Here is a 26,724-nt window from a genome sequence, read left to right on the forward strand (position 1 = left end):
TTATAGTTGACCTGGTAGCCCCCGTATCAACCAAAAATGTAGTAGGGTGTCCGTCAAGCTCTGCTTCCACAAAGGGTCCTCTCTGATCTACCTCTAAGATGGCCCTAAGTAGGCAATCATCATCTTGGCTTAAACTCAACCGAGCCAACAAATCTGTATCCCTCTCCTCGCCCACTTCAAACATGGGCATCTGCAAATAAGTTCGAGCTCCCTGCTGTATGTTCTGTATCCTGGGTGGCTGGGGAATCTGCACTTGCAGGATGCCGGTCCCCCCTTGCATCATCCTCGGTGTAGTCACCGTCTGTACCTGTTCCGCCCCAGGGACCTGACCCATTCCTCCCTCCATCTGTTGCTGATTATAGGGGTTCAAGGGACACTCGCGCCTCCAGTGTCCCACCTGGTGACACTGGTGACAAGCAGTCGTCTTTTTCAGTATTGCTACGTCTATGCCTGTCCTAGGGTCTATGGGCCTCGGCCTTCCCTGACCCTGCACGTTCTGATTCCCTGTCTGATAGTTTCCCTGTCTCCTTACCACTGGACCCCCATTCGGCGGTCCCTGAGCAGCTTGCATCTGAATGAGCAATAGGTTATCTTTCAGCTTCTTGTGATTCGACTCAATCTCATCCGTGCAGTACCTGGCGTACCGCAAGATCTCATCCACGGGCTTATTCTGCCAACAGATCAAATGCTGTTGTATCATGAGACTAACCTCGGGCTTCAAACCCAGCACGAACTTAGACACAAACTGTCCCATATCTTTCGTTTCCAGCTCATCTAGGCCACTGTACTGCTTAAAAGCCTTCAAAAGTCTCTCATAAAATTCATGTACTGTCTCCTTTGGTTCCTGCACTGTCCTGTCTATTTTCACCCAGTCTATATCTTGGGGTGAAACCTTCGATTTCAACCAGGTAATTACTTTATCATACAACCTCATCACTACTGGCGACGGACCATTGGTAATCATGTTCCTATCAGGCTCATAGTCCGGCCAATCAACAGCAACCTTGCATGCGTTCCACAGATCTCCCGGAACCACAATATCGAATAAGGTATTTAGATCTATCCACAACACCTTCGAAATCTTAACAAAACGCGCAACTTGCTTGTACCACTCCGCAGGCTTCTCCCTGAGCCTGGGAAAATCATTCGTAAATGCTGCCAAATCCCCCCTGCACCATGGTACATGCACATATCCTCCATTTGCCACTTCCCTCAGGGGAAAGGTCTTTGCTAATAACAACCCTTCACCCGGGGTTCCTCCTTCCGCTCCCTTAGAGGTCTTTTTCTTAGACCATTTCTCTTCCCATTTATCAAGCATCAGCCATGGCCGCATGGCTAGAACCAGTTCTCTGGCATGTGACCTCAATCCAACAACCCTCTTCTCCTCCAACTCTCGCTCAGTATAATGCATCCTATGACTTCCTTGCAACACCCTAGTCTTGGATAAATCCACATCATATTCCTTCGCCAATCCCCTCAATTTCTCGTGTGCCATTCGTGCTTTCCGAGTCACATCTTTCGCTACGAAAAACAGCTCATCCGGATTGTAGGATACTATCCTCTCAAGAGGTAGACTTCCATATATAATTTCGTCTACCTCTGCCTTGAGCCTTACTATATCTATCATCCCTGCCTTCAAGGCTCCTTTCAACACCTGACAACTGGCTCCACGTCTCTCATCATATTCACATTCTGGTTCCTTCTCTCTCCTCTCTTCTGGTGCTTCTATAGGAGCAGAATAACTCCTAAAGTTATCCCGAGCTTTCTCCGCTTGGCCCACATTCCGGTTCAGGTGCCTCTCTGACGGTACCCATGACCTTAAATCTGATCTCGACTCCATCAGAGCCTTCGGCCTCACCGATCTCTGGTCCTCTTCGCCCCTAGATGTATCTGACACCGCTGCCAATGGTGTACTCCATTGTACAGGGCTTGGAGGTCGGACCATTGCCCCTTCCAACCCACTTTCCTCGCTTTCTCTCCTCGTTCTTTCTGCTACCTGTTCGGACCTCTCCCCTTCCTCCGATTCCGGACTGTATATCGACACAATCGGTCCAATGGTGACCGGTACCCTCAATGCATCCGGTAACCTCATCTCCCTCTCAATCCTCCCACTAACTTCAGACTGACTCCGTGAACTCTCTGTTCCACACGAAACCAACCCTTCCACTCGAGTCTCAGGTTGAATGGTTACTCTTCTAGTTTCCCCTCTCTCACCCCACCTATCATCTGCTTCATCTGGATTATAAGGAGGTGGTCTCTCATCTAACAATCTTTGCAATACTCCATCATCAGAGTCACTCTCTTCATCCTGTGCCTTCACATGCCTTATCCCCGTCGCGTCTATCAATAAGGGATACCGTTTCTCTTCCTCAATTGTCTGCACTCTCCATCTTTTCTCCGCTGCGTCCCACCTGGCATCCTGAAATGCCCTGATCGACTTTCTCATCCTTTCCTGGCTTCTTCCCTTTTCCTTATCATGTGCTGCTCTAATCCACGCATGTAATGCTTCGAACTGTGCTGGTCTTGGCAAGGGTCTTAAGGACCCCATCACCGACTTCAGCTGGTACAGCACCGCTAGTCTAAATGAGCCATACCTCGGGAAAGCTAGTTCCCCTTCACCTTGTGTGATCTTGTGCCAATTCTCAATCCAAACTATAGTATGTAACCCCACATTCTTTGCCATGTAATGTGCTGCGGTGTCCTCGGGAGGGGCTTCTTCTCCCTCACGAACAACCACATGCTTATCGCCTCTACACAATTCTCGCAAGACCCTAAGACACTTCATGATGAGCGAATTCGATCTCACGCTCTGTTTACTTCTTGTTCTTAAATCCTCCAATAACAGCGCGACTCACACCAACCGGCCTATCACAGCGCGACACTCTCTGACGTCACCTTCCTCCGTTCGCAGCAGTTCCCTTCTCCAAACACGTTTCACGCCTACTCTCGTCCCATTCGTACACTAAAATAACCGATTAAGTTACTTCTCTGGCTGTCCGTCCACAGCCTCTGACTGTTCGTCCACAGTCTCTCGACCTTGTTGACCTCGATTGGCGCCCGTCTGCCCCCGTCCGGCCAGACAAATCGCCACTGATAGGTTACTGACACTCCGATCCGCACACAACAACCCACGACCAGCGTTAAGTTGCCATACACACACACGTTCGCTCCCCCTATCTCGGTCCAGGTGATCGATGGTACCTCACGATCTCCTTTGGGTGGTCAAAAAAATCTATCTCGGGTGTCTTCTACACCACAACTCTCGGGCTGCGCGCGCTCACAGCCTGATCTCACAATCACACAACATACACATCAACTCCGCAAGACATCCCACAACGATTCAACACCGCATTCTACAACATCTCATTATGTTCATACTCACTCCTGGAACTGCTGCTTTCTGCCGCACTGCTACTCGCCGTCGATGCTCGTCTGCTGCCGTCTGCTGCTCGCCATCTGATGATTCACCATCACTTATCGTCTCTGGGCCTCAAGGATCACTTATCCTTATCTAATCTAATCGTCCCTCGCTATCGGAAGTAACCATCCGTCTCTGCTACCAACTGCTCCGGCCCATTTTAGTATCCTGCAATTATCTACTAGAACCCACTCTGGTCGGATGGAACTTTTTACTTGCCCAATAGCGTGGAGGGAATAAACACAATTATCAGAAAATGCTGTCCACAATTTATCATAATCAAGGACTCGAGACTTAATCTCTTGGCTCTCTGGCTTTTATTATCAGCATAAAGATTTGAAGATACAAAGTCCTCAATACGAGGCACAACAAGTACATAGGCACTAACACAAATGCTACTCTACGAAGAATCCGCATACGGCTAAAAATAACTAAAAGCACAATCTCTAAAAGCATGAGGTAGAAAACTACCAAGCCAATGTCGATATTAGGGACACTGGACCATACCATCTCTGTCCCTACTCTGTACTAGATGACATCCCTACTTAGCAATCCCTTGAGACCCTCAGTCGAAAGGTGTCAGAGTGAAACTTCCTGAGAAGTCTTCACTTAGAGAGCTTGTCCTAAGTTGCCCCCTCTAGCTCTTCGCCTAGCCTTTCTCTGCTCTGGGCTGCTCTGCTCTGCTCTGCCTCCACCCTCGGGGCGCTTTCCCTAATACAGAACCCCAAATCTCAGAACACGCCCTTTGCACCTCCTCTTCTGCGGGGTCGTCTTTCAGTAATTTTCCACAGAGCGCTGTCCAGTTCCATCGTCCATCGCTTGGCCTTGAGTCCCAGACGCCATCCGCACTAGGAGTTACGATTGGCACATTCCAATGCACTCCCATGTCTGGCTTTTACTACATAAGTCAATTCGTGAACAAAGAGCTTCTCTACTAACGAGCAACGGTCCTTGCACCTGGGGTGAGATCATGCAAGGCAGACATACTTCACATCTTTTAACTTGCAATTTACTACAGCCTAAAACCGCTACTGGAATAAATCCTTTTTGGCCTATTGCCCTTGGCTAACATAAGAAAATACCAGGCCTTTCGCCTCAACGATATATGTGAATTCTGGCCACTACTACGGTTACACAAGCAGGCCTAAATCACAGTATTGACATTTACGTCTTTCTTTCATGTGTGGTCAAACTAAACAGTCTACAGACACGAATTCTAAACTACACGTTTTAACATCACATTGTTCAAATGACTAAACTCTACATTTCTCTAATACATTCACAATATGCTTGTACATAGCTAACACTTCTATTAAAATCGATATAGATTATACAATTCTTTAATCCATTGCACACAAAATACCGGAGTACACATTTGATTATATGCGGGTGCCAACTAACGGTGAATATAACGCACCCCTACGATTTTCAAACTTTTAAGCGCTACATCAGTTGCATTACTCACACGTTCCCTCCTGACCCTTTTGTAATGCCTCAGTGGGACTTGAATCTTGTTCTCACATTTCTAATGTGTGCTCCCTTTGAGCCTCTTCATAATTGTCCTCTTCGTCTGCTGACGCTTAAGACTGCTTTTCTGGTAGCCATCACCTCGGCTAGACTGGTGAGTGAGCTCCAGGCTTTATCATCAAAGCCTCCTTTTCTCTCTGTTCATCCGGACAAGGTTGTCCTTCGGCCTCGTCCCTCCTTTCTTCCGAAAGTGGTGACTCCATTTCATCTTGGGCAGTCTGTCACCTTGCCCACCTTCTTTCCGCATCCTTCCAAAGAGGAAGAGAGGCTCCACCGTCTGGACCCAAAACGTGCGCTCTCCTTTTATCTGGACCGCACAAAGCAGTTCCGGGTGGACGACCAACTTTTCGTTGGATACGTGGGTGCTAAGAAGGGGAAAGCTGTGCACAAACGGACCATCTCTCGGTGGGTCGTTTTGTGCATCAAAATTTGTTATTCCTTGGCAAAAAAGGACCCTCCTGTTGGGCTGCGCGCCCATTCTACTCGGGCCACAGCGGCTACTACTGCTTTGGGACGGGGTGTCCCTTTGCAGGACATCTGTCAGGCGGCGACGTGGGCTTCGCTACACACGTTTGCCAGGCATTATTGCCTTGACAGCCAAGTCCGGAGGGATGGCTTCTTTGGCCGTTCTGTCCTCCAAGACTTTCTGGTGTGATCTTGGTTCGCAGACCCACCACCGGGGATGGTATTGCTTGGGTATCTATTCTAAGGTGAGGAATCTAACTAACGTGTTTCTTTCAGATGAACAAGTTACTTACCTTCGGTAACGATGTATCTGTAAGAAACATTAGTTAGTTAGATTCCTCACCGACCCACCCATCCTCCCCGTTCTGCGAACTGACATCTAGGGTTAAGGTTATCCTTTTCAGGCCCCTAGATTTTATTTTTGGCACCAGTGTCGGTCTTTGCATGGCTCTGCGTTCCTGGCGCGGAAAGCTATGTACAAGAACTGACGTCAGCGCGCGAGGGCGGCGTCTAAGTACTCCGACGACGTCATTCCGGCGCACGACACGGACGCGGAGCCGCAGACGACGCCTAGCGACGCGCAAGGGGTATTGCTGACGAAAAATCTTCCGGATCCAGTCTGACGCCTGGGGATATTCTAAGGTGAGGAATCTAACTAACTAATGTTTCTTACAGATACATCGTTACCGAAGGTAAGTAACTTGTAACTGACATCCTTATGGGCACCTGGTCCAGGCCAAACACGGGGGCTCCTGTGGATAGGATGATTGCCCGACACCACCGCCCAGTTACAGGCGATCCCACTTTCCTCTCCCAGCACCCACCCCTGAGAGCTTGGGGGTCCAAAGCCTCGACGTCCAAAGGCGCATTCCCTAAAGCTCCACCTGATAGGGAATCCAAAAAGCTGGACCATCTTGGGAAGAAGATGTTTTCTTCCTCCAGCTTGGGACTGCGGTCGGTAAACACTGCATGTCTGTTGGGCTGTACACCCACTCTGTGTGGGATACGGTAGCACAGGTGCTGCCTCAGTGCCCAGAGGAGGCCCGGGCCGCTCTCTCCCGTGCAGTCGTCGAGGGGAGAGACCCAGCCAAGTTTACCATACGATGTGGGCTGGACACCGCCGACTTGCTAGGTAGGACGATTTCCACGTCGGTAGCCCTTCGACGCTACGCCTGGCTGAGGTTGACTGGTTTTTCCGGGGATGTCCAGGCTCCCCTGATGGACATGCCCTTTGATGGCCGTCGCCTCTTCGGCGACAAAGCAGGCAACGTGCTAGAGTGCTTCAAGGACTCTACGGCAAAGTCCTATGGCCTCTCCATCACCCGCCCTGCGCAGTCTGCTTTTTGTCCCTTTCGTGGCTACGGAAAGGGTGCCCCGCCACGTTCCACCCAAAGCCACAAGCCGGCACAAGCCGTTCAGCCCCTGCGCGGCCTAGGATGTAGGACCCACAGTCGTGGGTCTGGGGGCCAGTGAGCGTGTCAGTCCACCAGTGCCCCCTCTGCAGCAGCCTCCAAAGCCTCCCAGTCTGACCTTTCAGGGCCATCGATCGCCAGTGGGCGGCAGGATCCGCCATCACCTCCTCCACTGGTGCATCATCACGTCGGACAGGTGGGCTTTGCAGATAGTCCGAAGGGGCTACTCCCTGTCCTTCGAGACTCCCCTCCCAGCCATGCCATATCAGTGCCATCGAATGCCAGAGGATCATCTGGCCCTTTTCCAACAAGAAGTTACGGCTCGCATGGCCAAGGGAGCCATCAAGCGAGTTCCTGCCCCAGAAGTAGGTTGTGGTTGCTATTCCCACTACTTTCTGGTGCCCAAGAAGGAAAATGGCCTGCATCCTATCTTGGATCTCAGGAACTTCAACCGCTTCCTCGGGAAGGAGAAGTTCAAAATGTTGACGCTAACTCAGGTCCTGTCTGCCCTCGACCCTGGAGACTGTATGGTAGCGTTGGACAATTACTTTCACATTCCCATCCTGCTGGCCCACCGGCGTTACCTGCAGTTCACAGTAGGCCACAAGCACTTTCAGTTTACTGTGCTCCCCTTTGGCCTTACCAGCGCCCCTCGGGTGTTCACGAAAGTGATGGCGGTGGTCGCAGCTCATCAGCGCAGATCTGGGGTCCCAGTCTTCCCCTATCTCGACAAATGGCTGTTGAAGGAGGGCTCGCCCCAAGCAGTTGTCTCCCACCTCCAGACTACGACCGACCTCCTGCATTCGCGGGGGTTCACTATCAATGTGCAGAAGTCACACCTCACTCTCTCTCAGAAGCTCCTTTTCATCGGAGCGGTTCTGGACACAACGCAGTTTCGGGCCTATCCTCCTGAGCAGCGAGTCCGGAATATTCGAGCTATGATTCCGATCTTTCAGCCTCTATCCCGGGTTTCGTCAGAATGACCCTGAGGCTGCTGGGCCTCATGCATCCTGCTGGTAGATCATGCCAGGTGGCATATGCCGGCTCTGCAGTGGGACCTGAAATTTCAGTGAGCACAACATCAGGGGAATCTGTCCGATTGCGTTCAGATCTTGGGGGCACTGCACACCACTTTCGGTGGTGGCTGACGAACCAGGATTGGGTCAACGGCAGATCCCTCTCCCTTCCCCAACCGGAGTTCATGGTGGTGACCGATGCATTACTTCTGGGGTGGGGCGGCCACATGGGAGAGGCGAAAATCAGAGGCCTCTGGTCTCAGGCGAAGTCTGGACTCCACATCAACCTTCTAGAGCTCCGGGCGATCAGTCTTGCGTTGAAAGCATTCCTTCCCTCTGTCCGGGGAAGTGTAGTGCAGATGTTCACGGACAACACCACCACCATGTGGTACTGCAACAAACAGGACGGGGAGAGGTAGTGGACCGATTGTCAAGAGGCTCTCTGTCTCTGGACATGGAGGGAACATCAGGTCATATCCCTGATGGTTCAACACCTGGCAGGTTCACTGAACGCCAGGGCGGACAAACTCGGCCGCAGGTGCATGATGGATCACGAATGGCGTCTTCACTCAGAGGTGGTGCAAGGTCTCTTTCAGCAGTGGGGAGAGCCTTGGTTAGATATTGTAAAATGTAAATAAATGTAAATCCGTATGTGTAAAGCGCGATCTACTCACCCTTACGGGTCTCAAGGCGCTGGGGCTGTTGTGGAAATTAAGTGAGCTATTGCCCAGAGTCACATGGTGCTGAGCTGAGCTGAGCTGCTGCCGAAGCTGGGGATCGAACCGTGAACCCTGTGCTCCGAAGTCGGCTGCCCTGGCCGCTGCACCGAAGAGAACGTGCAATGTCAGCAATTCCGCGTGTTGGAATTTCCAAGGCGGCACTCGCTTGGCGATGCTTTTCGTCGCGAGTGGAGTTGCGGTCTTTCCGCCTATACAACTTCTGCCCAGAGTGCTGAAGAAGATCAAGCGCGACCGGGCCCATGTAATTCTTGTGGCCCCGGATTGGGCAGGAAGAGTCTGGTATCCCGAGCTGTTACGCATGGCCACCGATCCTCCGCTCAGACTGCCTCTTCGGGATTCTGTCACAGAAGCAGGGGACGGTACTCCACCCGAACCTGTCCAGCCTCCACCTCCTTGTGTGGAGATTGAGCGCTGACAGTTGTCAGACTTCGACTTTCCTCCCGAAGTCTGTGATGTTATCTTGGCAGCCAAGTGTCCCTCCACTAAGACGGTATACGCCTGCAGATATAACAAATTGGTGGCATTGGGTGCAGCAAAGGATGTAGATCCCCTTTCTGCCCCTCTTTCTGAGGTTCTCTTGTTCCTCCTTTCTTTGGCCCAGCAGGGCTCTGCTCTGGGCACTCCTAAGGGCGATCTCTCGGCCATTTCAGAATTTCTTAGGTTTCCTGATCAGCCTTCTCTTTTCAAGTCCCCTGTTGTAAAACGTTTTCTTGAGGGCATTACTCCTCTTTTTCCTCCTGTTCCCTTTGTAATGCCTCAGTGCGACTTGAACTTGGTTCTTACTTATCTTATGCGCACGATGAGCCGCTACATAACTGTCCTCTCAGACTTCTCACTTTAAAGACTGCCTTTCTGGTTGCCATCACCTCTGCTCGCAGGGTGAGTGAGCTCCAGGCTTTTTCTTCAAAACCTTTTCTGGAGGTTCATCCGGACAAGGTTGTCCTTCATACTTGACCCTCTTCTTTCCAAAGTGAGTGCTCTCTTTCCACATTGGTCAAACAATCACTTCGCCCACCTTCTTTCCGTCTCAGCATCCTTCTAAAGAGGAAGAGAGGCTCCACCGCCTGAATCCAAAACGTGCGCTTTCATTTTATTTGGATCGCACCAAGCAATTCTGGGTAGATGACCAGCTCTTTCTTGGCTACGTGGGCACCAAAAAAGGTTGGGGACGTGCACAATCGGACCATCTCTAGGTGGGTCATTTTGTGCATCAAAGCTTGCTACTCTTTGGCAAAGTAGGAGCCTCCAGTAGGATTGCGTGCCCATTTCACCAGGGTGACAGCAACTACAACTGCTTTGGGACGGGGAGTCTCCCTCAATGACATCTGCCAGGCAGCTACATGGACATCTCTGCACACGTTCACAAAACACTACTGCCTGGACAGCTAAGTCCGGAGAGACGGATTCTTTGGCCGTTCTGTTCTCCTGGACTTTCTGGTGTGAACTTGGTTCACAGACCCACGTCTGGGGTTGATATTGCTGGGGTATATATTCTAAGGTAAGGAATCTATAACTAATTGTCTCTTTCAGATGAACAAGTTACTTACCTTCGGTAACAATATATCTGTAAGAGACATAGATTAGTTATAGATTCCTTACCACCCCACCCATCCTCCCCGTTCTGCCAACTGACTTCTAGGGTCAGGGAATCCTTTTCAGGGCCCTCTTACTCTCCACACTCTGCCTCCATGCCCTACCTCCACACACTGAGGAACCTATACTCTCCACACACTACCTCCACATTTCGTGGGACCTCATATGCTCCACACTCTGCCTCCACACGCTGAGGAACCTATACTCTCCACACTCTGCCTCTACACGCTAAGGAACCTATACTCTCCACACTCTGCCTCCACACACTAAGGAACCTATACCCTCCACACTCTGCCTCCACACACTGAGGAACCTATACTCTCCACACTCTCCCTCCACACACTGATGAACTTAGACACTCCACACTCTGGCTCCACATACCGAAGAACTTCTGCTGCTGGCTTCAATTTGTACGCATCTTGAAATTTCTAGAAATGTTATGAGAACTTGATAAAAGCAAGAGGAAAGAATTGAAAGCCAGCAGTTTTAGTGATTGTGTTTATTGAATCTCTGTTCCTCAAGAGGAACTGTGCCTTTTGGTTCTGTATGCCAAGAATAGGTGAAAGATAAATTAGAATATCTATTCTCAAGGTTTCCTCTCATCTTTTGTTCCTTTTCTCTAGGTTTGCCTTTTTGGTAATTCAGAAGTGTCCTTGAGGGACTGCCTTCGATCAGAGGCCTCGGAGGAGGAGCTGGTTCAGATCATAGGTTCAGCAGTGGGAAGAAAGAAGAAGCAGCATGCTGGTGAGTGCTGTAACCTGTGCCAAAAAACTAATAAGAAAACATTCAGACACCATGCAATTATAAATAAGCATTGACCAAATGAATAGGTTTGACTTTTGTATAGTGGAGGCACACAGAACCACACAAAGCATAGTACAAATGTACACAAAGAGCAGGAACGGAGGCTGATGAACATGCTGGCACCTTTACTAATACAACAGCAAAGACAGACCTTCATGGACCGAGTTCAGCACATAAATATGATCAGATAGAAGCAAAGAATGACGTGGCACAGCACAGAGGGTCATATGCAGTAAGGGAGCTCAAAGTGGAGGGAAGTACTTGGTGTAGTGCATAAGGTTAGCAGTGGGTGCTGTGGCTGAGATTACCATTGAGTGTTGTGCTTCAGGGGAGCACTGAGTGTTGCATTGTTCAGAGAATGGTCTCAAAGATATATACATCATAGTACCAGAGACCATGGAAAATGGTTGCACTTACTGATATTGAGTCTACTCTCTCATCCCAGTCACAGACTGAGCCCAACTTTTACCTGCTGGTTGAAGTTGGAGTGTCATCAATGAGGGTGCATACTTGACCTTGCAGTGGCAACTTCGCTGTGGCTGAAACCTCGCAATGGAACAGGGACCAGTGAATGGAGTTAGCGTAGAGACGTGTGCATCTGCACTCGTCTTCTGCAATGGCATCCTCCCTTCCCATGTGCAGACAGGGGCTCAGGTGAGGGCCAGGCACACTCATCCCCTCCCTCTGCAGGCAGGTAGGCCTTTGGGCACTTAGGTAGACCTTCGGCATCTCCATCAGAAACTGAAGACTTCAGAGGAGTCCCCTCTGGCAGACTTGTTGTCGGGCAGGCCCTAGCCCTGGTCATACAGCAGCCATTGCAGTACTCTGCTGAGTGCACCCTTCCTTGCTCATGAAGAACCTGGAACAAAGGAGGGTGGTTTGGATCTCACTTTTAAACTCATTTTCTTGACAGTTGATGTGGATCCACGGTCTGAGGTTTTAGAATGGATTTGGGTTGGTTGTCTTTCAACACTAATTTTCTCGTCATACAAGGCCTTTGTGCAAAGTGATGACTTTCGCAGCAGCTACCTATGGGCCAGACCAAAACACGTGCACAATTAAGTGCACGTGCACAATTAAGTGGGTCTGTGCGCCGGGCTGCCATCAGCCTTCCTGAAGTAGTAATTGGAGACTGGCAAAAAGGCAGAGGCTACCTTCCTCACCTTGGACAACAGAAACTGAAGTTTGACCCCTGACCCCTACCATCCACCAAATGGCAGTACTTAGGAGAAACTAATCAGTAGGCCCTTTGCTTGCAACTTGCTCATTGAACTTCCATGGTTAGCTCTGTCTGCATTCTTCACCACTTCAATGTCTGGATCGCCATCCTCCGTCACTAGAATAGTGGCAATACTTCCGCTATCTCTTTGAAGCTTCATCTGTTATCCTGTGATGTGCCAAACCAGGGGCATCCAAAATGGACCTCACTAGTACCTGCACTCAGTTACATACCCCACTCCAAGTCCTACAATCATACATGTGCACCAAATAAATCCCACATACGCGCACTTGATATGCACACAGCATGTCAGCACAAGGTTCTGGAGTTCACATAACAGTGCAATGGCTTGCCTGAAAGTGCCAAGCGAACCTTGGAGCAGTATTTAATGTGTTTTATTTACTTGTGCTAGCTAGGCACCTTTGCTTCTTTGTGGAATGTCCCTATTTTAGCAATCAACATAGTGCTACCAGAGTTACCCCTTTCTTGTACATGCAGAGTGTTCACCCTAGAGAGGGTCCTGAAACGATTTAGGTGTCTACACAAGTGTCTGCAGTGCATTTTTGGAAGCCAAATTCACATTCAAAAAGAGCTTTCAAGATGCACGAAGAACGAATGCAGTTATCTCTAGACAAGCACATGCAGCCTGAACCCAGAATATGGTGTTTGCGATAGTGTCATGCTATCCTCTCATTTATTGCCATTTAAATGCTGTTCAAAGAAATATCCATTAAAGGATCCTTGAGGAACACCTGAGGTGAGAAATATTCATGAAAGAGGGTCGGCTGACCAAGGAGCCTTAAGGAACACACGAGGTGAGAAATATCCATGAAAGAGGGTCGGCTGATCAAGGATCCTGGAGAAACACCCGAGGTGAGAAATATCCATGAAAGAGGGTCGGCTGATCAAGGATCCTGAAGGAACACCTGAGGTGAGAAATATCCATGAAAGAGGGTCGGCTGATCAAGGATCCTGGAGGAACACCAGAGGTGAGAAATATCCATAAAAGCGGGTCGGCTGACCAAGGATCCTGGAGGAACACCAGAGGTGAGAAATATCCATTAAAGCGGGTCGGCTGACCAAGGATCCTTGAGGAACACCTGAGGTGAGAAATATTCATGAAAGAGGGTCGGCTGACCAAGGATCCTTAAGGAACACACGAGGTGAGAAATATCCATGAAAGAGGGTCGGCTGACCAAGGATCCTTAAGGAACACACGAGGTGAGAAATATCCATGAAAGAGGGTCGGCTGATCAAGGATCCTGGAGAAACACCCGAGGTGAGAAATATCCATGAAAGAGGGTCGGCTGATCAAGGATCCTGAAGGAACACCTGAGGTGAGAAATATCCATGAAAGAGGGTCGGCTGATCAAGGATCCTGGAGCAACACCAGAGGTGAGAAATATCCATGAAAGCGGGTCGGCTGACCAAGGATCCTGGAGGAACACCCGAGGTGAGAAATACCCATGAAAGAGGGTCGGCTGATCAAGGATCCTGGAGAAACACCCAAGGTGAGAAATATCCATGAAAGAGGGTCGGCTGATCAAGGATCCTGAAGGAACACCTGAGGTGAGAAATATCCATGAAAGAGGGTCGGTTGATCAAGGATCCTGGAGGAACACCAGAGGTGAGAAATATCCATAAAAGCGGGTCGGCTGACCAAGGATCCTGGAGGAACACCAGAGGTGAGAAATATCCATGAAAGCGGGTCGGCTGACCAAGGATCCTGGAGGAACACCGGAGGTGAGAAATATCCATGAAAGAGGGTCGGCTGACCAAGGATACTGGTGGAACACCCGAGGTGAGAAATACCCATGAAAGAGGGTCGGCTGACCAAGGATTCTGGAGGAACACCGGAGGTGAGAAATATCCATGAAAGAGGGTCGGCTGATCAAGGATCCTGGAGGAACACCGGAGGTGAGAAATATCCATGAAAGAGGGTCGGCTGATCAAGGATCCTTGAGGAACACCTGAGGTGACGTCTGAGAAACTTGATCTCAAAGAGGGTAGTCGGACAGCTTAAGACCGATCTTTGAGGTAATCTGTAATCCAGGACAAACCATCATCTCTGATACCTTTTTGGTGAGGTCAGGACAACAGAATTTGATGATCCACCACATCCGATGGCACGGTCAAGTTCAATAGAATCAATGCAGCGACACAGCCTTGGTCAATCAGTTGAAGGTCGTCCATTATATACAGAGCAGGTTCAGTACTAGGTAGAGAATCAAAAAATAATTTGGAATGAATGTAGAATATGGTGATATTTCAGAAAAGAAGAAACCTGCACGTTGATTTCTTTCCCAAGAATGGTCATTGGGATCGGAAGCAGAGAATATGGTCAGTGGTTGCTGATGACCCGAGGGTCGGCTGAGAGTAGCAGAACCACAGTAGCCTGTCTCTAGCAGCAGAAGAACGAAGCTGTCCGAAAGAGAGAGACAGCGTAACTCACTAGGAAGTGACCAAACTGTTCCGGGGCCAGGTAGAGCAAGCATTTGCAATGCAATAGGTCTCCCAAGTACAAGGGTTTGAGCTATTAGCATTGTAAATGACAATGCCTTTTATTTATGTGTTGTTTTTTAAAACCGATAATAAAGGCATTGTCATTTACAATGCCAATAGCTTAAACTCTTGCAAATGAGTTATATTGCATTGCAAATGCGTTCGTGCTATCTATTTGAGAAAAAAAAGCATTAGACAGGCAGGCCAAAGCTATTTGAGAAAATAGTGATTGGAGGCTGTAATTAAAGCCTGCAGAGTAACAACACACATAACAGGGAGTGTCACCATGGCAGGTTACAAAATGAGACAAGGTGGTACTAAGGTGGGACTATCAAGCCTACTGACCAATCAACCTGCACAGTTTACAGTATATAATGAAACAAGCCAATGAAAAATATGGGCAGAGAGTGGGCGGAGCTTCAAGCCCCTACCTGAATACAGCATGCCTCGCAGCGCATGCGCTGCCCAGATTTGACCTAAAAAGCAGCAGGAAAGGGGTCAAGAACTAAGCCCGATTTAATGGATCTCAGTTGAGAGATAGTGAATTGGCAGGGCAGAGGGGTAGGAGAACTTGAGGTGACTGAGAAGGTGTTAAGCTGATAGAGATGACTTGGGGGTCAGAGATTTTGAGATTATGGTGAATTTCTCAAAACATTTGTGGAGAGCGAATCACACAATATGTGGGTAGTTCAGATAGGAATTGTGCAGCATCTAGGACTGGTAAGTTAACTAACCATTTTAAAGATTTCTCTAGAGTAGGTAGAAGAAAGAGTGCGTGATCTTTCTGCATGAAAGGATGCCTAGGCTGTCCAGAGTTTTAATAGGAAAAATGTTGCATAGCGTCAGTGTGCAGTGGCAAAAATGTTTGTTTCCTCTGAATCTCGTAGGCTTTCAGTATCTGGGTAAACCATGGTGCTGATGAAAAATGACGGTTGCTTCTGAGTTTAGTTAAAGTAGAGATCTTATCAAGATAGAGGAAATCCATGCATTAAAACTCATGTCAGTGGAAAGATGGGTGGAAAGTAAGGGAATAAAAGGCTTTAAATTCTCCACCAAGGTGGGAGAGGATGGTTTACGCAAGCTCGTCTGGGACAGGAAGAAGTGGAGGTGTGTTCATTAAGAAAGGCATTGGCCTGGAGAAGCCAGGTAAATGCACTGTGCAGTGGTCTGACCAGGTCTGCAGAGAACCTCTTCATGCGGAGTAAAAGTCAACGCAAAGGTATGGCTGGGCAGTGTGTGGTGCCTGAATAGTTGAAGTAAGTCCTAGCTCAGGATTCAAGAATCAGTGCAGTATGATGACAGTGGTGTTGATCACCTCAGACGCTGAAGTTTTCCAGAACAATTTACCAGGAAGGTTAGAGAAATAGGAGAAATGTAGTCCGCAGTTGAATTGCCAAAAGAATTCGAGTGTTGGTTGGCAGGCAAATGGAGGTCCGTAGCTGAGGCACCATGGGTCCATCAATGGACTGAAATAAATATTGTGTTTAGATCTTGAAAAGGCAGCAAGATTTCAAGGCTGTGTTTAAGGGAGTGGATAATGGTCAAGACACAGGTTAGAGCTTCACGGCCAACTGTATTAGAGAACATGTTTGTCAGAGCATGAGGAGAAGGTGAGGAGGGTTCGACTGAAAAGGGCCTAGAGACAAAATAAGGCCTGGTGAAATAGAGGGAGAGAAGGGTGTCACGGGAAGAAGTCCATTGGACTCTTATTTTAGGTTGTGGGAAGGGGCTTGCAGCATGGCCGGCACCTGGCGTGGATGGGTGCAGACAGGCTTTCCCTTGGCATGCCTGCGCATCCTTGGCACCTACCACATTAAAAAGGCCATGCACATGAGGATGATGAGGCAGGGGGCAGAGCCTTCAGTCGTCAAGCAAGAAGGTGAAAAAAGACCACTAACCTCAGTTATGGTCAAAGAGAATCGCAGACTGGAGCCCAGTCTCTCCGGGTGCAGACAGAGTGCGCACTGCCTAGTGGGAGATAGAGGCAAGTTAAAATAGAGGTGACGCTTGCGATCGAGCCCCTCTGATTGAGGAGGTTAAAGCCTTATAGAGACTGTGACTAGTAGTATCCTCTCGTAGGTTATCAAGAGCTGTCTTTCTGATGGGCATGGCTTTGTGAGCTATAGCAATGAACTGGTGTACTTAATCTCACAGAGTAAAATGCATCATATTTTTGGCAGCGACACTGTTGGAGATATGTTGACTAAAAACAAATTAAACAATAGCATACTCAGTCGTGTTTTGTGAGTCAGGAATGTATTGGCCTCTGGTACCCATCCAAACCATGAAAACAAGGTTCTTCAGTGACGAGAAGAACCTAATCTACAGGACTTGGGCTTGTAGCTCTTTGGGGCATTGGACTGGATTCTGCAGTGCAGACACATAGTTGCCTACGCACCTGGTACTGTCTGTGCTAAAGAGCTGGAAGCCAAGTAATGATCTGAGCAATATATATATTTATGAAAGCCCCCCATTTTTGATGAAAAAGTCTGTTCTTCTCTTGCCCACTAAATGTTGCTACAGCTTTTTAAAAAAAATAGCAGACAGTGCTAAAGCCGGTATGCAAGAAAATCTGTTGCTCATTTCCTGCAATGAAATGTAAGTTGATGCCTTCTGGGAGTCAAGAAACCTCATTGTGCAGGTGCGCCACTGAATGTTTTCCACCTGTCGCTGTACAAGTGACATCAGGGACAACAACCCTCTTTTGATGCTAACTTACATGCAGACACTGCTTGATTTGTGTACGAGTGGAATCTGTGGTTGCGGCTACTGTTGGTTTATGTTTTAGAATTTATGGTGTTTTCGAATAGCGACTGGGCAGCTCATTATAGAAGCGGTTTATTGGGCATCTGGTCAAAAATGACATTTTGGTAAATCTAAAACTTGTACAGTTTCACCTGTGCCGGTGTGGAGCAGCACTGCCTGTTTGAAGCCTTTGACTCCTGTAGCAGCTTCCATCTTTAACTGAGATGTGTGTTAAATAACGTTTTGTGTTCACATCTGCTGGGGGTGCTGCTTTCATAGTGTTACTCTTGGCACAAATTGTGGCATCAATAACAAATAAGGTGGGCCTTGTTACTTCTTGGTTGATGGTCCACCTCCTCTTTATTGCTTGACAGGATTCTGAGAGTGAAGGGGTTCACCCAGGAAATGACAGGACTGAGCATTTGCCAGAGCAGTGAATCAACATGGGCCCTCCAGGGGTGATATTTCAGTGGTAGATGATCTACTTGTATTTATCGAGCTAATTTGCCACTCGCAGTAAACCTTTTCTCACCAAAACACAGTTTAAAGAGGACAGCGTGCCTGTGTCAAGGCATTCAGTCCCTAATTACTTATTAGTGTCTCTAATTCCACTGTGAGATGCAGTTGTTTGTCAGCAGCCGTTCTCAGAAGCATAGATTCCCACCAGCAGAGATGAATGTGACAAAACTAGTAGTTCTGAAAGGCGATCGTCATACCACTGTTATGGATTTTACCTGCTGTTAAATGAGCACTGACAACTAACCACCTGTTTGCTGCTGGGTGATTTTAATTTGGCTACATTTGCAGACTAAGCGGACACTAGTGGCCTGATTTAGATCTTGGCGGATCCGATCCCGCCGTCACTTTCTTGACGGTCTTCCCGCCTGCCAACTTTGCGGGCCAGCTGCCGTAGTTAGATGATGTCGGGTCTGTGGCTGACAGACCGGCAAGTCTTGCAGACTTCGCCAGAATCGTCCTTTCGCGTCGATGGCGTCATAGTCAAAAACGGCTGTTTGAGGGAGTCCCGCCAAGAAGACCGCAGAGCCGATTACAGCATGCCTTTCCATCAAGGCATCTGTGGGTGGAACGCCTCCATACTCGAGTGGGCAGAATAAAAAAAAGAGGTGAAAACGTACCTTTTTTTCTGGTTCCCACTTCCGTTTCCATCTTGAACCCCATCGTACAGGTTGCTACTACTTGACCACAATGCTAAGCCACCCCGTTGTCACCGGAATCTGTTGGTGTATATCCAACAGCGTGTGTATGTTGTTGGTGTGCAATGTTATGTTTATTAAAATAGCATTACACATTACCTACATGTACATAGTGACAGATCCACAGCATATATGTGTAGTGAGAAAATTATGAGTAGTACTTACCTGTCTCCACACCCCCATGGCCACACTCCATCAGATCTCAGCCATCAGGACATCGTCAGCACAACGGGTACATCTAAATCGGCTCGGCAAAATCCCGCTGGCCTGACACGGATGGAGTGCTGTTAGCCAGCTGAGAAGACCGCTGACGCGGCGGACAGCAGTCTATTGATGCCACATCTAAATATGGGGGTCGGAATGCCGTCAGCTCAACTGAGTACTTGGAACCGCTGCCACAGCGGGATGACAGTAGTCCTGCCACGATCTAAATCGGGCCCTAAGATTTAGACATTTTACAGTGGAGCATGTTCAACTCCCCAACATAAAATAAGAGCAGTATCTGGAGGATATATTCTGCACTGTTAAATTGTTCTTAATCAATCTACTTCCTAGGCATGGTCTGATCTTGCACATTCCACATAAAGCATGGTTGTTCATTATCTGGGAATACCAGCCCTGAAGTGATCCAGGTATCTCGTAATAGGAAAAAACCTACTATCCAATTTTGTAATATGAAAACAACTACTATTTAATGAGGGGCTGTAAATGAACTGAACCCTTTATTGCTTGAATGGAATCGTACATAGATCTGAAGTGCCATGCTTTCTTGACATTGCTTAAAAGAGGCTGTCACAGACAGGAATCGATACGGAAGGAGGTGATGTTGAAGATCACAAAAAAAGTCATGAAAACCTCCTGCTGGGTCAGAAGATAGTCAAGTGCTTCTTCTTTCTCTTCTGTTTGTTTCAGTGCTTTCCATTGGGTTCTTCAACACCCACTTCCCTCTAAACCTCACATCCATTGGCCAAAGTAGCGATCAAGCAGAACTCCTGGAGAGTCGCCCCAAGTATATCAATGAATGAATGATTATTTAACCACTCTGGCCACGGTGCAGTGCTAGAGGAGTGCCCACAGCGATTCACTAGGAGCCCATGTTGTTAGATGGTGGGGAAGGTGCATAGGAGGAAGAGAAGGTTCTCCTGAGTAATGTTTACTTCCCATTTGACTTTCTCTTCCCCATAAAAGTGCGTCAATAACCCATAGGGGTAGTAAGCACCATATAAGTACCTTTACAGTAATGGAGACCCTTGGTAAACTACTGTTATACGTTCCAAACACGTTCTCGACATTGAGGAAGACTCCAGTATGATCATGGATGATTACATGGATACAGCCTCAACATGACGAGTCAGGGTAAGGTCTCCACTAAAGATCCCCATGAAGCTGTGGGCGCACATGACCTAAGATAGGAATGCCCGACACAGCACACAATTCATACTCAAGGATAGAGTAACCACCAATACCCACAGCTTTTATAAAGCTTTGTACTTGGCAGGGGTGCGTCCGATCTCTTACGAAGCCCCGGCCCCCAAATGGTGGCTTTAAATTCTCATTCTCCTAAATCTAAGCTTGTACGATTGGCAACTTGATACCTGGTATTTAACAAAACAGGATCTATTAGAAGGTTTGAAAACCACGTTATGTTATGTAAGGGTATGTTATGTTAATTAGACAGGGCTTGAGAGACCTGCACTGGCACACCATCGCCCAAGTAATTAAAGTGAAGTCACTGTGCATTTCCGCTGTGCTTTACACGGACAAGCCCACCGATTTTACATCAGTTTGCCTCCTCCCTACATCACCAATAGACCACTTCAATCCTTGAACCTCCAGCTGGCGACTGCCCCCATTGTCTAAAGAGCTAGAAGTGCAGGACGGTCCTTCAGCTTCAATGCAGCTATGCTCTGGAATTCCCTCCCTCTAGCTGTCCGAGTGACAAATAAAAAGCTGCTTTAGAAAAGCCCTTAAAACCTGGCTCTTTAATTAGTAACTGCCCTTAGATGTCTTCCCCATTCTATATGGTGCAGCCTCTCTAAAGTAGTGCTGGGATGCCTTCCGGTCGCCTTGCACTTTACAAATTCTCTAGTAGAGAGGACCATTTGATTCTTAACATGGTTTGCACTCATATAGAAAAGTGTAAACAATGTGAACATGTGTGGAGGGAGGTAATAAAACTGGACCGACCTCACATGCACGCTCCTAACATTGACTATTGGGCAGTTATAGGTAACGAGAGCAGGGTATGCTGCATTACTGACAAATGACACCTGGACCTTCTACCTTAACTCACAGAGACACACAAATGAGGTAGGAGTTGAGGCAGGAAAACTGGTGTTGTTGAGTAAAAAAAAAAGAGTGGTGCACAGCATACAAAGATAAGGTCGCATTAGCTACAACTGTACATTTAATAGATGACCAGGAAGCGGCCAGGGTGTCAGCAGATTCCTTTAAAAACATTTACAACACAAGTTTAAAATGGTCTATGAAGTGGCAAACTTTGTGGCCGAGTGTAGGACAACATGAATATGAAAAAAAACAAAGAGGGGAACTTGAAAGATAAAAAAAACTCTAGAGGAAGTAAATAATGCAGCTGAAATCGGGCAAAAAGCCTAGACCCACTGGCATACTAATATGTGAGGAAGACCCCTGGGTGGAAAACCTGAATAATCACAAACCCCGAAGTGAGGCAACTTGGACGCCTTACCGATTGGAAGACGATGCAGCATCCCTGCCGGAATTAAATAAAGACTTCTCCCTTCCACAGGACGTGTCCCGTAACCCGGAAGAGGAAACCCTTGGAGGAGGCGGAACGGATGTTACGGACAACCAATCCACAACGCGGAATCCCGGTCACAGACGGCAGAAAAGCGGGACAGAGAACATCGAAGGTGTGTCAGGCCGGAAGAGGAATCCAGAAGGAGGAGACGTGAACTACGGGAGAGACGCCGAGACACTGCGTGACGCCGCTGGAACCACCGGAGATGGAACCGCTGACGAGGAAGACCACGAGACTCCTGAAACGTGAACGGAAGACTGATGGATCCCGGAGGACGCACAAGCCGCCACAACTCTGGAGAGTTGTGGCTTTTAGCGGTACGTGACGGGACAAAGGGGGAGGGGTGGGAGCAAGCACAGAGGGAGGGTAAAAACACAGGAGAAACATTTTTGTGGTGATTGCTTATCTATCTAGTTCTTACCTCCGTCCTTTGGCCTCATCCCTCTCTGGACCACTGCCCTTAACTCCCTCACAGCCCTTAAACCCCCCCCTCACAGCCCTCACCCCCAGGAAAGAATAAAACAGACACCAGGGAATACACTGCCTATACCTTTGAAAGAAATCCAAAGGGCAGTTCCACGGTTGAGTGACCGTATATTTTTTATTTTTTACCTTTAAAGAAAGACCACATATTGACTCCTATGTTTTCTCATCACTTCTTGCACCTGGTGTGGTGACGGTAGAAAAATGCTGCGATTGAGACGCTGACCGCTCCTTTCTCATTTGTTTTCTCGAGTGTATTCCGGGACCCCATCTACGTTCCACCATCGCCCCGACAGATGGACCTCTAACGAAGAACTGCCCAGGAAGAAGTTCATGAAGTCCCCTGTGCCGGAATAGACTTTATTGCTTTATTTTGTTCCTCAAGAACATTCTCTGTTCAGCCCTTCTTCCTTACTTTCTCCACCCAAATAAATACCCCAGTATTCACCCTATACGGCCTCCTCGCTTCTGCTTCCGACCGTCCCTCCGACATAATAGAACTTTATAAACGATGGAGAAACACTGTTGCTCAGCCCTTACTGAACTTGTTGTAGGAAGCCAGACGGCACCCTACAAATGGATCTGAAAATGGCATCCATGGAACTACTGCATAAAAAGGGGAAGAGCAAAGCGGACTGCTCGTTGTACAGCCCAGTAACTATGAACACCAAGGCTAAGTTCCTTGCTAACATACTGGCAAGTAGATTGATCACGGTGTTCTCGTTAACAAGCCACCTGACCAATTGTAGTTGATGCCTGGCAAGTCAACTAGATTTAACTTGCGAGAACTGTTCAGCAATCTGCCGTACGTGAAAAAAGTCACAGAGCCATTTGTCATAGTATCATTAAAAACAAAGAAAGCCCATTAAGTGGCACTTCTGGTTCTTAGAACTAGAAAAGATGGGGCTTGCGGACCTCCTTCTTGGTTTAAATTGCCTTACCACACCCAGTTAGCAAAAATAAGGGTCAACTGAACTTAATCTAGGAGATTTGCAATATGTAAGGGAGACTGGCAGGGGTATCCACTCACCCCGATACTATAAGCTCTGGCGTTATAAGCTGTTGCTGTATGGATATGAGAGGACACCCTAGTTAGAGGATGAAAACGGTGCAGTGAATGGGATGAGCAGATTTCATTGTATGTGGACGGTACCTTGAGTTGCATATGGCACTTGTACTATCAATTGTCAATTACTAGATTGACGAGGGACGATAATCAAAATAAGTGGCGATACTCTGACTTTTGTAGACCAAGTTGCTGCTGTTCCCTCTGAACTGCTAGTCCTCGTCTGTGCATTTATTGACTCGGAGAGTGGAGCGGGGGCATTTTAAGGACCTGGGTACATGGATCGCAACAGATATTGAAACATTTCACACTAAGAAACTGAATTGTGTAGGTTCCTCACTGGAAAATAACTCCCTCTCGCACTAATGAGGAGATCCCCCACTGCACAGAGCTGCTGCGCTTCCCCGCTTCATATACATCTTGCAAAACACGCCATAGAGAGTCTGAATCCGAGAGTTAGATGCTTAGTGTGCTCATTGATCTGAAATGATGGCGCTCGCAGAATAGCATCATCGATGCTGCATTAAAGCACATTTGAAGGCCCCGTAGCCCTGCTTAATGTGGTGCGTAACTTACAAAACTACGCAACTCTTAGTGGTAAATGATTGGGCCTTCGCCGTTTAAGGAGAACTGGAGTTAGGATAAGATAGTCCTGCCCCTAGTGCGAAAAGTTGCATGCATGCCACTGGCAACGAAGCTTGTCACAAAGACAAAAACCTGTAGTAGGTGTCTTAATGGTTTAGCTCCACACCAGGACACCCCATGCTTGTGGTAACGGTGCGCTATAGAAATGCAGTTCATTCATTCATTGATGAATAACGCTCATTAAGCGTTAGGAACCTTGAAGCTCTGGCCCGAAACAGCGGTAGGTGCCCAGCAAGAAGGAGCCTGGAAGGTGGCATTGATGTACCCCAAGGAGATCACACTGAGGTCTGGATTGCGCTTGGTTCAGCTCACAATTCTCCATAGAATGTACTACACGAAGGTCTTACTGTGTACGTTTGGGAGGCAGAAAGAGATGCAGGTTTGAGAGTGCCAGGATACCCTCCCAGGTGATAGGGCGCATTACAGATCGACATAAAATAACCAAGGGTGTGGACTTCAGTGGACTTTTGTACTAATGGAACTGCCACGCAAAAGCAAAGTACTGGACACAAGTTCAAAGAAAATGGATATACCGCTGTCATCCGCCCTGGAGTTGAAGCCGCCACTGTGCTTGTAGGACATGGGGAGATGAAACATTAAGTAGATACCAGAAATTTTTCGTTCAACTGGGCGTCTGTTTTGATAAAAATGTTCTTGGGATTTATTGCAAAAATATTTCTGAGAGAAGATTTATCAGGCTGCAGTATAATGCTTGTGACCCCTTTCAGGCCAGTCCTTTGGACATACCTGGCAAAGACTACCTTTTCTACCTCTTCAAAAGCACCCATGCCCTTGGGCAATCTGGGTCTTGTTGGGGCCTCTGGGACGCCCAATGCAGCCTGTGTTTTGGAAGGGAACCATAACATGGACTGGTGCTTTGTTGCGGAGAGAGGGGTTTTCACTAGTATGGACTGTCCAAAAAGTGGGATAAAATATGGGGGGCCAAGGTACAGCATCATAGGCTGACATGGATTAAAGGAGAGGGACGAAGGAAAAGGTAAAAATACACACCTCGAGTTGCTGTTGGCGGTTATAGCAAGCTGTAAAAGTATTTTGATGTATAACATCGAGATGCACATTTTACGTGCAATGCATGGCTGAAGAGTACTTTTTATGTCGGCCATTATCATAGTATGGTCTTTTATGTCCTGAATAACATACAATTTATCATTGAATGCTGCTTGCTGGATTTATTGGGAGAACTGTATGTCGAATTTTAACGGTCATCAAAACTTAATTAAAAGTAGTTTAAAAAAGGATGCTAGGAGGAAATAAAAACAAAGAATTAAAAGGAAATTAATGAAAGAGTTTAGAGTGCACCTCAGTGCGCGGGCTGGTCCTGGATTCAGCAGTATTCATTCACTTCCCTTGGTGTGGCTAGTGCTTATTTGAACAGTGATCTAAATATATGGGATCTCAGGGATTTCATGAATTGAAGATGGCTAGAGTCACATATGGACCCATTGGCTAAGAGTGTTCCATAGTTTTGCACTCTGGACACGAGAGATTTTCCGCCATGCTGTCGCCTCTTGAAGAAACAGTGGATCAGATGAGAAGATGCAATTTTAGGACAGCTTCTTATTGGCCGGCCAGATCCTGAAGGTATTCTGGCTCTTTGGTGAGTTGGAATTGTTTTATAATTAGTAGGTTTCAACTGGAGGCTGAATTCCCCCAGAGGCGGACACAACATTCCTCAATCACTGAGCCTAGCTGCCTGCCATCTCAGTGTCATGGTACAGTCATTTAAATCCGTGCCCTGACTGCATGGCTATCCTGAAAGAAGCCAAGCGTCCTGCTACTGGAACCTAATGCCTTCAAGTGAATGAGGTTCTACATGTGTGTATCAACAGGACCACAGATGAAGAGCATGACCAGTAGAGCTGTGACCTAAAATTGTCTTACAGAAATGTTCACCTGACAGCCATTGCATATTGAATTATTCTGCAAGTGCTTTTATCTATTTAATAAAGCAAGGTCTTTTTCCTGAACGAATGCCGTCTTCCCCTTAGGGAGTTCAAATCATGGGCTCTACGTTTCCCTAAACATAACTTTTATAGTGAGATATATTCTGATACCACTGTCCTGACAAAACCAGAAAAAGCTCAAAAGAACAACAGTTATTTGTTCACACAAGTGTGGCTGCTTCTAAACAGCTATGTGGATAGTCTGAAGCATCACCGCCTGGTATCCAAAGGAAAACATATGCCTTCTAGCTAGGATAAACCCCATTCATGCACAGGGGGAGCGCACCCTCTTGTGCACTTGCTGAGATGTTCCAATCAATGAAATCCGTAGAGTGGCCACATGGACATCAGACAACACATTTTCCAAATGCTGTTGTCATGATTTCTCTCTTTAACAGACACATAGGTTGTTCAGACCTCTTGGCGGAACTGAGTTAATTGATATTTTCAATTTTCTTCCAAGTTCCATTTCACCCTTCTTCTGAGGAGTAACCCTGCATTTTAGGTCTCGCCTGACCGAGCGCATGCGCTGGTCTGGCGAGACATTTAGTAGGTGGGTTTAGAAAGTGCTACCCACAATTTGTGCTGGCGACAAGCTACAGTGCACGATGGCGTGCACGCTCACAGCGGCTTTCCGCATTCCCCCCTCCCTTCACGCGCAGCCATCTGCCTTTCCTGCACCAGCCTTCAGCACCATACCCCTCTCCCCGCTGCTGCGCGCGCATCCCTAGCGTGCGTCATCGCGATCACTTTCGCTTTTAGAGTGATCGCGATGAGGGATTGTCAGTATGTAAGGGGTACTTTAGAGTGCGTTGTTGTCTACACAAAGCAAACAGCACAGATCCGCTCACCTTCACAATCTAACGCCTGACAACCCCCGGCCGGGAAACAACAAAGGAACAACAGACTAAGCATGACTGACCCTACACTCGCCATTACAGCACTTCAGTTAGACTCTGAAAGCATGTTTCACTTGCGGCGAGGTTTCAGCCTGGTGCATTTTCCTCGTGGAGTTTCTAAGGTCAGACCTCCGTTGCCCCGGTGCGCGCGCGCACCATTTCAGGCACTTGGCCAGGGCAGCTGGCTTTCTGGCCTCCTGCTTATGTTTGCGGTATTTCTCAAAAACCGAGGG

At 47.8% G+C, this 26,724-nt stretch overlaps 1 protein-coding gene across 2 annotated transcripts in view; it reads left to right on the forward strand.

Annotated features, from left to right (window-relative positions):
• Positions 1-26,724, forward strand: part of MOCS1 (molybdenum cofactor synthesis 1) — a 285,312-nt gene that overhangs the window by 227,681 nt on the left and 30,907 nt on the right. For both annotated transcript variants that reach the window (XM_085610229.1, XM_085610231.1), the window contains exon 9: positions 10,795-10,915. In XM_085610229.1, the coding sequence (XP_085466355.1) occupies positions 10,795-10,915 (121 nt within the window). The remainder of the gene's footprint in view (positions 1-10,794; positions 10,916-26,724) is intronic.

The sequence above is a fragment of the Triturus cristatus genome, chromosome 6 (genome assembly GCF_964204655.1).
Source record: "Triturus cristatus chromosome 6, aTriCri1.1, whole genome shotgun sequence".
In the NCBI taxonomy this organism is placed as follows: domain Eukaryota; kingdom Metazoa; phylum Chordata; class Amphibia; order Caudata; family Salamandridae; genus Triturus; species Triturus cristatus.